Here is a 15000-nt window from a genome sequence, read left to right as displayed (position 1 = left end):
GCAGGACACAAGTGAATCCTTTCTAATGCAAATGCTTTGTATGAATTTCACCTTGACTTCAGAAAGTGATCTAACCTGACTCCACATTAAAACTTTTCATAACCAAGAGTATTGACCTCAACAGGTTCAAAGTTTAAACTCATGAATGTACAGTAGAAGACTGTCGTGATTTTAAAAAGGCATGGAACAGAGATAAAAAAGATGTAGCATAGTGAGAATTTTAAACACTACTGTTAGCAAAAGCAGAAATCTCAGGATGTGAAGGTACTCTTAAAAAAAAAAAATAGGGGCTGCCAGTGGCTGAGCGGTGAGCATGTTGCCTCATGTAAAGAGGCTGAAGGTCCTCGAGGCAGCGGCCGTGGGTTTGACTCCGACCTGCGGCCCTTTGCTGCATGTCTCCCCCCCTCTCTCTCACCCCATTTCCTGTCTGTCCTAAAATAATAAAAGGTTTGGTAAACTGCCCCAAAAAATCTTTTAAAAAAAAACCAAAAAACTAGACCAAGAATAAGGTAAACTCGTACAGTTAAACCTATAGAGTGCTGCAGGAATGAGTCATAAAGATGGAAATTAGTATTTTTGCACTATTTCTATATACTATAAGAACTATAAGAATTTTCTTCTACAAAATAAAATACATCACTAAACAACTACTCATGCATTTTGAAGCTTTTACGTGCCTCAAAAAAGCTGGTTTCTAACAAGTGGTTCATTGAGACTACAACCCTGGTGAACATGCTGAATCAGTTGGAAGCCAGAGGTGGTGACGTAATCATGCGATTGCCGTGTAGTTTTGTTAATCTAACGTCGGCTTTTTAATTCTGCCGATTGCGTTTAAGCTTTAAGAATCATAAAAGTGGTGTTCTTTTGTAAAGGTTATCTTGCTGAACAAAACATCCCAGAGTTAATATACTTTATTTTTTATAATTATCCAAAAAAAGGGAGAAATCCCATCCCAATCCCAAAACATGTCATTAACCTTTAACAGACAGTTTTGTCACATGCCTCCAACATTTTCCACGTCCTGCACCCACGCAAAGTGTCTCACAGTTATACGAACGCTTCAGCAACTGGCTGTAATTCCACCAGACCAATTATAATCTCAGCACAGAGGCAGAGAAGCTGATTTTCCCCGTGTTGTGCAGGCAGATTCATGACGCTACATGGTGAAGTGTCTTGTGTGCAGAAGAAAGGCCCAGTATATTGCACGCCAAACGCAGAGAAATGTGACCATTTCAGGCAGGATGAAGGAGTTGTGCGCTTCACTTGATGTCAAAAATGAAACCTCCCCTTGACATTTCACAGCAGCTCAGAAGTACAGATCTCTAAGTACTGGAGGCAACGGAAGCAGCTAAAAAGATAAAAGAGCGTGAGGCTTTATAACAAGGCTTATGATCTTCACACAGTACCTGAGTCAATGCGGGCCTGCCTTCGAGCAGCACATTCCTCAATGCGAAGCTTAGGAATGCCCTCTGCCACAGCTTTGGCCATGCCTCCCATCTCCTCGATTTCTTTAATGAACTAGACAGAGGAAAACACAGCTTGTAAAAGAGTGACTCACTGATGATGGGCTACTTCTGCAGACATTTAACTTTGTGTAAAATAACATTTATCTCACAAGAGAACATGGTAAACATTTCTCATTAACAACAGTATTTAAAGGAGAATTAAACGAGCCCCTAGCTGTATATGAAAAGTGAGTTTGGGGGGAAAAATGGACACATTCAATTAAATTATATTATATTTATAGTGTCAAATCATAACAAACGTTATCTCAGGACACTTTTCATATAGAGTAGGTTTGGACCAACCTGACTCTCGCCAGAAGTATTTCGCTCCACCTTGCTTCACTCATACATCTGGGATCGCTCCATAGCAAAGTGATTTCAGGAGGCTGGGCCTTACCAAAAGTCCCTGCATATGATTGGATAAACCACTTTTCCGTCATCTTTATTGACGTGCAACTTCAACAACTCACATCGAAACCAACTTGTGACACTGAGGGGAACGGTGGGCGATCCCAGCTGACATTGGGCCTGAGGCGGGGTACACCCTGGACAGGACGCCAGTCTATCGCAGAGCACATAGAGACGAACTGAGACAGACAACCATTCACACCTACGGGCAATGTTAGAGTCATCAATTAAGCTAACACGTGCATGTCTTTGGACTGTGGGAGGAAACTGGAGAACCCTTGCGGACCCTAAAATCCCTCTGTAATGGAGCGATCCCTGATGGTTTAGTGGAGCTAGGGGGAGTCAAGGCGTAAGCAAGGCGGAGCAAAAGTCATCTGGCGATTGTCAGGTTAGGTTTAGACCACATTCTGTGATTTATAGAAACCCAACAACTCCCCAAAGAGCAATCAGCAAGTCGTTACGGCAACATCAAAGTAAGAAAGTCTGATTATTTTTGCTAGAAAGCTGAGACTGTTGCTCCTTCGTCCCTGCGACAAACCTCCAAAGCTTTGTTATAGACGTCATCTGTGAGAGCCTCCATCATGTGCGAACCGCCCCAGGGATCGGCGACTTTGGGGATGCCCGACTCTTCCTGGATGATGATCTGGGTGTTCCTGGCGATGCGAGCGCTCTTCACTGTGGGCAAGCCCAGAGCTTCATCGAACGAGTTGGTGTGGAGAGACTGGGTGCCACCGAACACCGCTGCCATGGCCTCAATCACTGTGCGGACCACGTTGTTGTACGGATCCTTAGGGGAGGGTCGACAGGGGAATGTTCTAATTACTATGTGTTCATTTGACATGTCTGAGTTTGATCTCTATACGTTTGAAAAGACATTTAAACTCCAACTTGTATTTACTTGTTCAGTGAGAGACCAGCCTGAAGTCTGGCAGTGTGTGCGCAGGAGCAGAGACTTGGCGTTCTTGGGCTGGAAGTTCTCTTTAATGAGCGTGGCCCACAACCTCCTGCCTGCCCTCAGTTTGGCAATTTCCATGTAGAAATTCATCCCAATGCCCCAGAAGAACGACAACCTGGCAGCACACACATTATTATTGTTTTTTTTTTCGAAAGAGAGAAATAAAGTGAGATGCTAAGAGAAATGTTAAACTCTCAAACCTCCAATCAGCCTATTTATAAAGGAAAATTAGGCATCAATATTACACATTTGGTGTTGGGCTCAATGTAAGTGTTTGCATAAATGACTAACTGTTGATTTGACTAGCAGCCTTTCCATCTGGCTTTAATTATATATTGATTGAGTCTGAGTCCCATCTGGTGGTTCAACAAATAAAGAGGATGGTATTTTGTTTGCTAGTTATTAAGCATTAGTCAAACATGTACAGCATCAGAGGGATATTAATAACAGACCGACATCACGGATGGCAGATCTAAGTATTCGGGAGATTCCATGAGAACTGGACATTTAGTCAGCGCCTGAGTGAAGTACTGAAGTGGAGCGTTATTGACTGACAGCTCGTGCTCAAAAAGGAATGAGCGTAAAGTGAATGCAGTCACTGTCAATAAACCCGTGACACCATCTACTGACACGGGTGGTGCTAAGAGCTAAGTCGCACCTTAGATGCAGGTCTCATGGTTGACATCTTGTATCCCTAATCTTGGGCTTGATTTGGAGTATTTTTGTTGTATTTTTAAACAGAATTTCCCGCACTGATTGGATACTTATTATGCACAAACACTTAAATGTTGGACTCATTTCTGTGCCTCAAAGGACCTCAATCAAATTTCAAAGGAAGGATCACACAGTATGGAGTGCTTTAATGTTTAAAACCCTTCTGCCGTTATTAATTTAATGCTTGATAACAACCAAACATTCTCATTCTCTGTCTTCTGTGTTATTCTTATTGTGCATATTTCACATTTATTCTCTCTCTAGAATCTGAAACATTGCAAAGGAGCTCATAACTCCATTACTGCGTTGGCTCTACTTTCATGATTATTAGCAGTAATAACGCGAGCCTTTGTGGTGTGTGCACTGGGGAAATATATAATCAAATATTTAAAACATGCATTATCTGGCCATAGCGGCAAGTTACAAGTATGTTAATTAAAATGGGTCTCCTCAACACGCAGTAGGATCTTAATATTTTGTACCTTGGGGCAAACTCATCGATGGTTAAGCCTGCTTTCAGACCAGTGCGGCAGTACTCCAGGCCGTTAGCGATGGTGTAGGCTACTTCCAGGATGGCATCAGCTCCGGCTTCCTGAAGGTGGTAGCCACTGATGGATATGGAGTTGAACTTGGGCATGTGCTGGAAACATGAAGAGTCATACAAATCATTCAAATTCCCAATATCATGGTTAGCACATTAAAAAAACATGGAATACAGTAAGCACGATACAAGCAGATTACCTATAAAGTGACTTAAGTTAGGATTACCTTGGAGGTATAAGCGAAGATGTCGGCGATGGCGTGCATGGAAGGCTCTGGGGGGAAAATATAGGTGTTGCGTACCATAAACTCTTTCAAAATGTCATTTTGAATCGTGCCGGTGAGGTTGGCTTTAGGCACGCCCTGCTCCTCTCCCGTCACTATAAACATTGCCAACACAGGGATAACTGCTCCATTCATGGTCATTGAAACGGACATCTTCTCCAACGGGATTCCATCAAAAAGCATCTTCACGTCTTCAACTGTGTCTATGGCAACGCCAGCCATGCCGACGTCTCCGTGGACACGGGGGTTGTCCGAGTCATAACCACGGTGTGTCGGGAGGTCAAAAGCCACGGAAAGACCCTGCTGTCCAGCTGCAATGAGAGACACGACACGGTAAACTGAGACAGCAAAAGACAACCTCTTTTCTCCCTTTGTGTACTTTTACCCTTAGTGTTTCCCCTACCATTCCCAGATGGACGCCCCGACCCCCTGAAGGAAAGAAACTACCTAATTTATGTGCACCTGTTTTATTTCAGCTCAGTGTGAGTGTCGTTCACACTTGCTTCTCAGAGAGACAGTGCTTTTATAAATAACGTTTGCTATTAAGTGTAACTAGAGGCAATCTTGCAAAAGAATCACACAAGCCACAACACCAAATCAGGCCAGGGGAGAAAAAATGTGGGGGGGGGGGGGCCTTCCCTGCTTCCCACCCCTTTGCTCGGATCACAAAGATTATCGTACGCAGCCTTAATTTCGATCTCAACTACACACCTGTGGAGATTTGTGACTGTATCTAGCACAGTTGCCACACTAACACAGTAACAACCACCAGGCAAAATACTAAAACAGCCACTGGTGTAGTTCCTGCTGCAATAGGTGTCTCCAGGACTGCATTCTTCCATGGTGGCACACACACAGACAGACCCACAGGGTGAGAAAAATATCAGCGTCTCTGCCACAGCTGGTAATTAAATGTGTGAGAGGCCTCATTATAAACAGCAGAAGACAAAGTTTGGTCGTTTCTTCTATTAAAGGGATACTCCAACGAAAGCCTACACCATCCCCTACCCCTCCATAGGCATCAAAGGTGGTGTAAAAAGTTATTTCGGGGGGGGTATTCTCTTGCTTAGCAGATTCTCTCTATGTTTACTGTACTTGGATTTAACTGTGCATATTCTTAAGTTTGTTTTGATAGATCCGAACTTATCACTTCACCTCTTTCAGACCCCTGTTTTTTGTGTATATGCAAGGGTTATAACTGAAACGCCAGATGTTGTGTGTTGAACAAAACCCATACTGCCATTATAGGATAAGAAAATGTTAATAAATGCACAAGTATCATGTATCATACTACTGTACGTTATCTTTAAGGATGGGTTTTCACTTTGGTTTTAATCTACAGTGTTTCAGCTAAAAATGTAAACATACACAACAACAAAATCTACCTTTAATGTTATCTCTGTAGAACTTGTTGCTCTCCTCCACGGTGCTAAAGCCAGCATACTGCCTGATAGTCCAAGGTCTGTAGGTGTACATGGTAGGATAGGGCCCCCTAGTGTAGGGAAATACTCCTGGCAATTCATCTGGCCTGTCAGCCGAGTCTGCTTTTGTATACACGGGTTTGATGTTGAGTCCCTCAGGTGTGCGCCAGATGAGATCTTCTGGGTTCTTCCCTTTCAGCTGTTTCTTAGCGAGACTGGCCCATTCAGGATGCAGCTCATCCTGCTCCTGACACGGTGTGGAAGTGTGGATCAGCGAGCGGTGTGTGTGGGCTGAGGAGATAGAAGCTGTAACCAGGCGCCGGGCAGCCATCGCTGCACATGCCCTCTGTGCAGTCAGCATGCTTAATGATGACTCAATCCAATGCACATCGATCACCTGAGGTCGACAATGAGGAACAGATGTGAAGATATAGAGATCAGGATTAGAGAACAGAAGAGGTTCACATAAACATTTGCATTCACCCTGCCATGTAGCTGTACAAGAGGCTCAACTCCTGCTGCAGAAAACATCCCCCAAACCACAATCTTTCCCCAGTCCTACGCCGAACAAAATGTTTCCCATCAGACACAAATAAACTGAGCGTACTCTCATCGCTGTAGTCTCTCTGGACCAGTTCTCCTCTGTCCACACAACATGCTCCTCAGCAAAGGCAAGTCTAGCCTTTTTATTCTTTCTGCTGATGAGAGGTTTGGTCACTGCAGAGTAGGCTTTCAGTCCAAATTGTCTTAAACAACTAGAAACCGTGTGTCGAGACAGATCCTTGCTCTGTTCAGCACTGAACTGGCGAGAAACTCCAGCTGCAGTGTTGAACGATTCCCCATTGACAGTCTTCTCATGATCCTGTCCTCTCGTGCACTTGTTTTACATAAACGACCGGCCTTTTTGAGGGACTTAGGGCGCACTCACACTGTCCATCCGTACCGTGCCCAAGCACGTTTCAAGGCTAAAGTCTAGTTCGTTTGACCAGTGTGACTGCAACCGTACCACGTCTAGGCACGGGAGAGGTGGGCTTTTGTAAAGCATGTTTGCACATGTACAGTGTGCGCACGCGTACGAGAGGTTCTGGCGTCATTTTATGTGCGCCTGTTTGGACATAGAAAAAAGAAGGAGGGACCATGCACGGACATTTCATTCAACGGCGGTGAAAGGTTCACATTGGTGTGATGCGGAGGTGAAGTGTTTACTGCAAATTTGGTCGACCCATAAAACTCTGGAAAGATTTGTAAACAAAGCAACGCATCGCCATGACGTCATCAATGCGTGTGACGTGTTACGGCGTGATGACGTATAGGCAGCAAGAAGCATTCACAGAGGCCCAGGTAGTGTGAGTACAAACGGGCCTGGCCCATGGGGGGAGACGGGGGGGGGGGGGGGGGGCAAGTACCCTAAAGCCCGGGGAACAGTACGGATGGACAGTGTGAGTGCGTCCTTGAATGAATCTGTGTCCTTGTAAAGTTTCAATATTCTTGAAACCACAGACCGTGAACGCCTGACCTCTCTCTAATGGCTGAGAGAGTCGTCCCTTTGGCCTTCATCTGAACAACCTGCTGTCTCAGGGTTTCAGTCGCCTTAGAGCAGCTCGCCATCTTGCAAAGTAACCAGCAGAGCTGCCAGATAATGTCCAATAATTGAGTAAATTGTCACCAAATGCAAGAACATCACCAATAACTGGGAAGGATCTGAAAGTGTTCTCTTATTTTGCTCACTGCTATTCTACAAAATAAAGGTTTTTGTTGACGTGCCTTGATTATTTAAAAAAAACATGCTAGGACAGCAGTGGCATAGCTACAACAGATATTCTATAGACCTTTTGAAAGTTGTAAACATAATCATTCTAAATGTGTTCAAGTTTGTTTCCTGTTGCATGAACGTGAATGAAATTAGCTGACAGGAAGTTAACAAAGACGGAGGCTGTTGCCTAGCAATGGAACTCCGTTGAAAAGGTCTATAGAGAAATAACAATATTTCAGAAAAGATCAAGTATTAATACTTTGTTGTCTAATTTTAAACTCCGCTATATATATAAAGGCAGTCATTTTCCTTTCAATGAACATTTCAATTTTACATAATGGTGGCATAACATTAGTAAAGTTAAGAAAGAGTACTTAAATACTCAAAACAAAACATTACATGCAAAGTGAATAAATAAATACAACTTAAATTGACTTGGAGGTAGGCTATATAATCACATGTCCTTGAAAATATCTTGTAGCATATCAGCGTGATATTGACACTTGACAGGTGACATTGTTGTAACACTCGACAACGTCAACATGAGCTAGTTTAGCATTGTAGCAGCTGAACTAGCCAATGTCGTATTTTAGAAAAGTCAAATAGACATAGGATGATTAAACCCATACGGACATAATACTATAAACTTTTACAATTTCCAATTAACAGTAAAAACGAAAAACCTGCGAGTGACATAAGGTAAGTTAAGCTACATTTGAGCTGCTGAGCGCTGCTAACTAACCGTGGGTGCTAGCTTGAACTGTTAGCATTAGTTTAATGAACTAAATACATTTCCGCAAACAGTAAACACTCTGTGGGCTCGCAGTTACACTTTAAAGCGCACATTTTCCCATGTTTGAACATCATTTCCTGACCTTGCCTGTCTGTTGTGGTGCTATAGATGGACGAAAGGCGTGTGTCCGTCTATCCAATGAAGTTTCATAACACGAGCAGTCAGCCAATAGCGAGCGCCCGTCAACTTTGACCTTCGACACCGGAAGTAAATACGAGATCCAAGATTTTTGAATTTCATAGAGATAAGCAACATCAGCTCTTGTTAGTACTTTCCTATTATTATTATTATTATTATTATTATTATTATTATTATTATTATTATTATTATTATTATTATAGTTCTGGTATTTAATGCTACATAATGAAGTTTGTTGTTCCATATACTTTGTAGGATGGATACTATTAATCACAGTGCATACTTAATACTTATACATATATATACATATATATATATAATATTATATATATAAATAACTATATTATATATAATGATACAATATAATATATATATATATATATATTAATATATATAAATATAAGATAGATAAATGATATTGTATTATTACATATAAATATATATCTATATATTTAGATATAATAATACAACATAATATATTTATATATAAATAAATATATATATATATAAGTACTAAGTATGCACTGTGATTAATAGTATCCATCCTACAAAGTATATGGAACAACAAACTTCATTATGTAGCATAAGGGTATATTTATTTATTTATTTAATTTATATATTTTTTTCAATTCAAGTTTATTTACAGTGCCAAATCATAACAAAAGTTTTGTCAGGACACCTTACAGAGTAGGTATAGTCCACACTCAATGTGAAAAGACAGACAGATGGACAGAGAGAGACAAAGACAGACAGAGAGACACTTCCAGAGATGCAAGCAACCACAAAAGTAACAGTAACTATAGTAATATCTATAGTAATGTGAATATGACTTATATGTTATGGCAGTTATTATAGTAGAATAGTAGAAAAAGGTACAGCTAAGGGGATTTATGACAATAATAATAATTATGGTGGTAAATGGGATCAAAGATGAGTAGTGGTAATAACAGCTGTGATACAATGAGATATATCACTGATGGTGTTTTTATGGCTACAAATTGTATAATTTATACGACTAATGATAGTATATATGTGTAATAATGATAATAACAACAGGAAGTGTCATGCAGGACCAAGGCAGAAGGCACCATCATGTATATATATATGATATATATGTTTTCTTTTTGTCATGTTTATATACACACGTGGCAAATTGTGTTAATGTGTTAAAGATAGGATATGGTATAAATATGAAGCCATTCATTATGATTAATATTACATAGTAGTGGACATGGGGTAGGATTGAATAAGCTTTTTCTTGTTCATATCATTGACTGTATATTCTTTTTGCACGTTAACTTAATGTCGTGTTTTTGTTATTTGACATTTTCAAAATAAAGCATTCATTCATTCATTTCTATGAATAATTCAAACTCAGCCAAAGTGTGCGGGTGTGCATTTCCTTTTAATAAACTCTGCCATTAGGTGATCTCGCTGCAGGAGCCCCAGTCTGAGATGCCGTCAAACATACTGTAACTCATTCATAATTTCTATTATCACTGATAAATCACACACAGGACACAGACTTCTCAATACAATACAAGCCATTTTTATTCAATAGTTGGTCGATAAACTGTCTTTGTCGCGATGGCTCTCATTGAGTTCTGTACAGTATTGGATTGGGTTAGACTGGATAGGGTACACTTGCGGTAAACGTATATGAGGGATATAAAATATACTACACGTAGCGGCATCATTCAGAGCATTCAGCAGGACAAACCTTTATCAAAGTGGCAATGCAGACAGTGGTATATAATGCCCAGTTAAGCTACGGAGCGGAAGTGATGTACTTTCAACGTACGTGCCCTTCCTCTGTCGTTGAAACTGTAAGGCAGTATACGTTTTGATTGCAATGTGGTACGACTTTTTATCTGATGATTGATTTCCTCATGGGTCAACAAAATGTACAACTTCAAATGAAATCTAACATAAAAACATGACTAACAAACAGAAACCGAATTGTGATGCGTGTTTGTGTGTGCGTGTGCGTGTGTGTGTGTGCGTGCGTGCGTGTGTAAAAGTCTTGCGTGATGTAGGTTTTTTCTTGCAGGATCTATTATGACAAGATGGCAACAAAGCAGCAGTAGATACGTTTAGATATTGAACTAAAGAAGAGTAGAAATCAAAGAAGAGTAGGTGGATGGTGGGGGGCAGCAGCCGAGTATGGTCTCTCTGTGGAAACAGATTGTGGTGAACGACGCCTCGTTAAGCTTCAACCTTTCGATCGAACCCCGGGCATCACTCCAGCTTGAGCAGTTCCACGTCGAATATAAGTGTGGCGTTCGGGGGGATGACCCCGGGGTGGCCTGTCGCTCCGTAAGCCATATCTGGTGTGCAGGTGATTTTCGCCCTCTGGCCCAGGCTCATCTGAAGCACAGGAGAGAAGGAAAACCTGAGTGACAGAGTACGCTGCTGATGCTCTTTGTTATGCTGTTAAGATCACCTGCACAGCACTGGTTTCTGTTCTTTGCACTAGAGTATAAAATTCAACACCTAGTGACATCAAATTTGCTTGAGATGAGAGATACATTACAGCCAACACTGTGTTTCTTTTGTCTTCTGCATGGTGCCGCTTTGTTCAGGGTTCCTCAGGGAAAACACTACATTCATGATTAGTGACTTGACAGCCAAACATTTACCGTTGCAACTGCAAATTGCATCGTATTCATGTCACTAGACACTTACACCTGGATGACCGACAATAAGGAATCAATGGCATTGAGAAAAGGACAAAGTTTGGTCGTTTCTTCTGTTAAATTAAAGTGATATTCCAACCGAAGCCTATACCATCCCATACCCCTCTATAGGCATACAATGTGGTGAAAAAAGGTTTGTAGTTTGGGGAGGAGTATTCTCTTGCTTAGCAGATTCTCTTTTTGTTTACTGTAAAGTTACAGAACAATACGAGTCCGACAAGAATAAGAGCAGTTACAAACAGGTCGGTATGATCCCTTTAAACCAAACTATGTCAAAACTAAGGATCGACAGATTTTTTTCAGGGCTGATGCCGATGCCGTTTTTTTCATGAGCCTTAGCCGTTGCAACCATTTTCCTTGAGCCGATACTACTTTTGCTCCCTCAATTTACATCATAATAATTATACAATGATGATAACAAATGTTGTAAGTATTAATTTAAAAAAAGGAACATTTATTGGACTTAAAAAAGCATTCTCCAGCAATATGGAGCTTCCTGTGAACGCCGTCCTATAAATAATAATGGGAAAAAACACAGCAGCCCTCACCGGCAGATACCGATACACATAAAAAAACGCAACTATCGGCCGATGTATCTGTCTATCACTAGCCAAAGCACCTGTCCTCACAAAACTCGTGCAGTATAATCCAATCGCTTTTATTTAGTTGTATGGTCAGTTCTTCCCAAAAGCATGCAATTTCACTAAAAGCATATTATTTCAAACACTTCCACATAAACAGTGACACTCACAACATCTGAGACGAGTAGCGTTAGTGTTTTCAATAGTAAGGTTATAGTGAAAATGCATGAGTTTGTGAAGTACTGTGAAATAACTGGATAAACGGGACTGGGATTATACTGCACGAGTTGTGTGAGAGTCTAGAAACCAATGTCTAAATATTGTTTTGCTGTTGTTAACCGTGGTCCCCTGTTACTTCAATGCAATGTTTTTTTATTCTCCGTTCACTGTGAAGGCATGCGACAAAAAAGTTCTTTATGAATTCAAGGCAACACTGGGTTAGTAACTGATACACAAATGGTCATTTCGCAGGTGAAGTGCTCCTTTAATGTCCCACTCTTACCTGTGCTACTCCCTCCTCCCAGCCCTTAATGACCTCCATGCGTCCGATCTTGAACTTGAAGGGCTTGTTCCTGTCTCGAGAGGAGTCGAACTTCTTCCCATTCTGCAGCATACCTGCCAGAGAGAAACGACATGAACACGGAGAGTAGTGAAGCACCTGGTCAAGAAACTACACGTGATCGTCTTTTACAAAATAAAGACCACATTCACACTTACGTCACAGCTCTTTTTCAGATCTGCGTAGTTGCTCTCATGACTAACCGCGCTGTCCCCAACCTTAATTCATTAGTGTCATTTATCACAGTGTGGTGCCAGATCAACGCACGCCCCTTTCCTCAGTAGCTAATGTTTTGGAAAGAGGCATTTTGAGATTAAAAGAATAAATTCATTCTGGCTCCAGACTGAGGAATTATTCTGCAGGGGTTTCTTATCAGGATCTTGGGTCTGTTTCAATTACGCAAATGAACAAAGGGAATGTGAATCAGGAAGCCTTGGCCTGGTTTAGTGGATTATTTTTAAAGTTAACTAGGCCATTGCTTGCTTGTATCTAGACCACAGGGGGAAAAAAGGGTAACAAAGGCAGAGCAGTGCAGGACTGTGCTCCTTCAGAATACGGACTGACATGATAATAACATTTGGGCCGTTAAACGCTACTAAAGGCACCGGCTCGTCACTCCTCTTCATCGGTTATTTTAGCACGTCCTGTCCTCGTTGACTTCCTCTTGCCGCTGTCCCTTGAGGGAAATCCAAGCTGCTGTTTGAAGCAATGCTGTGTTACTCAAGTGAACTTTCTGACCTCCAAGAGAGCAAGTCAACAAGACAAGTTCATCATTTTCCAACCCCTTCTGCTACCTATATTATTATTTTTTTAATATATATATATGATAACGATAGCCTATCGCTGACGCATCGGTTTCTATAATTTTTATCAGTATCGGTGTTTATGCAGTGCTGAAAATGAGGCTTGGGGTGATTAAGAAGTGGTGTAATTACATAGTCCTTTGTTTAAATGGTCAGCAATTGACTGATTTTGAACATACTGTAAGTACTGATGTTTATGTAGCTATTTTATTTTCTCAGTGTTCATTTCTAGAATTAGTTGACAACGAAACACATGTATGTATAACGTATAATAATGTATTAATGTTAAATATTCTTTAATAACCCTGTGATAGACTGGCGTCCTGTCCAGGGTGGACCCCGCCTAGCGCCTGATGTCAGCTGGGATCGGCTCCAGCCCCCCGCGACCCCGACCCCGGGATAAGCGGTTGAAGATGAATGAATGAATGATTCTTTAATAACTTATTTGTTCAAGAAAGCAACTTTCTGAGTACATTTGCATAGACATACTGCACAATCCAAAAAGGAAAGATCTATTTCATTCCATTTCCATTCATTTTGATTAAAAAAAAATATATGTGATCTGTGAATTTGTCCCCACTGAAATCAGTATCAGTCTAAAAAATAACACCAATGGCATAAATGGCTCAATCTGATTTACAGCATTAACCTGTTGACGTACTGTACTTTAGGAAGGTGTTTTATTCCCTGCATTTAAAAAAAGATGCTCAATTCTTGGGCATTTTATCTAAAAATTGTTTCTCAACTAAGTTTCCAGAAAATGGGCTACATTACAGTATACATGTCCTGATTCTGAGATCAAATGAATGCACCAAACAAAATACTTTCTACAACATCCACCTGCATTTTGGAGGCCGCCCTGTGGCAGTCCTTTGATTTATCTTTCTCTTGTCGCAATTCAACAAGTGTGAATACTTGGCATTTAAAGTTGTGTGCTAAGTAACTGAAGTCATCTTGTCATATGAATGTTGGTACTGTACTGCTTCTCCCCTTTCATTCTTCCTAAACTTAGTCGGTCCATCACTTCCAAGAATCACAGTTGCCCAAATATCAGCGGGCTGGTCCGGGTCCAACCATGGAGTGATCGAGTGCACACACCAAGGCGATTACCACCTGCTAACGGGCGTTTGGGTAGCAGCGAGGAAAACCTCCTTGCATCGACTGCAGGAAAGTGGGTTCAACTTCTGGCAGTGCCGGGCGAAAAACACTGATTGGCAGTCATAAGCATCATATTCAGGGCGCTGCACTAAATAGTCTTAATGGTCGGTTAAGGTGACTGTTGATGCAAAAGCCTACACCGGACATGGTAACACTATAAAGGTAAAGGCTCCTGCATGTTATGCTAAAAGGAGCAGCTAACAACTCCAACCATACTGGAGCAGCCAGCAGAGGGGTTAACAGTTCAGTGATTCACGCTGGCAACTGGCTAAAACAGACTGGGAGGAAGAATGGACAGAGCACCACCTGCTCTTTGTTTCCTGTGGAAACAAATACTCTGCAGGATTGCTTTTAACAGAGATGTGGATTCCAGTATGTCACTGTTACCTCGTGCTAATGAATCGTGTCATATGCTACTTTCGATTCTTGCTACGAGATACATAAAGAGAGCAAGGCTAAACAGGTGCTAAATGTCTCTCTCGTGGCTGTCAGACTGTATCTTGTAGGAAAGCAGAGACATCCAAAACCACTCCTACACTCCACTTGTATCAATGCTCCGTTATCACTCTTTAGGGCAGCAAAGCATGGGTGGGGTCTCTGCAAAAATACAGCAGGGCCCGTCCCTTCCTGAGGCTGGCTCCCAGACTCTCTCTTCATGAAAAGCCTTACACTTGGTAGTGCTCTGGCTAGA

General features: G+C 41.4%; 2 protein-coding genes across 2 annotated transcripts in view; both read right to left on the bottom strand.

Moving 5' to 3' along the window:
• The window catches only part of mmut (methylmalonyl CoA mutase), a 17924-nt gene extending 9397 nt beyond the window's left edge, over window positions 1-8527 (bottom strand). The window contains exons 1-7 of the mRNA XM_083933687.1: window positions 8457-8527; window positions 5793-6225; window positions 4351-4718; window positions 4065-4222; window positions 2812-2983; window positions 2452-2700; window positions 1407-1518 (exon numbers count right to left, since the gene is read on the bottom strand). Of these exons, the coding sequence (XP_083789813.1) occupies window positions 1407-1518; window positions 2452-2700; window positions 2812-2983; window positions 4065-4222; window positions 4351-4718; window positions 5793-6189 (1456 nt within the window). The 5' untranslated portion in view covers window positions 6190-6225; window positions 8457-8527. The remainder of the gene's footprint in view (window positions 1-1406; window positions 1519-2451; window positions 2701-2811; window positions 2984-4064; window positions 4223-4350; window positions 4719-5792; window positions 6226-8456) is intronic.
• Window positions 8528-9907: 1380 nt separating this feature from the next.
• Window positions 9908-15000, bottom strand: part of fkbp1b (FKBP prolyl isomerase 1B) — a 10079-nt gene continuing 4986 nt past the window's right edge. Inside the window, exons 3-4 of the mRNA XM_083934134.1 lie at window positions 12292-12404; window positions 9908-10879 (exon numbers count right to left, since the gene is read on the bottom strand). Coding sequence (XP_083790260.1) covers window positions 10751-10879; window positions 12292-12404 — 242 coding nt within the window. The 3' untranslated portion in view covers window positions 9908-10750. The remainder of the gene's footprint in view (window positions 10880-12291; window positions 12405-15000) is intronic.

Source organism: Echiichthys vipera (assembly GCF_963691815.1).
Source record: "Echiichthys vipera genome assembly, chromosome: 19".
Classification (NCBI taxonomy): Eukaryota; Metazoa; Chordata; class Actinopteri; order Perciformes; family Trachinidae; genus Echiichthys; species Echiichthys vipera.
This window is presented reverse-complemented; position numbering and strand designations above follow the sequence as displayed.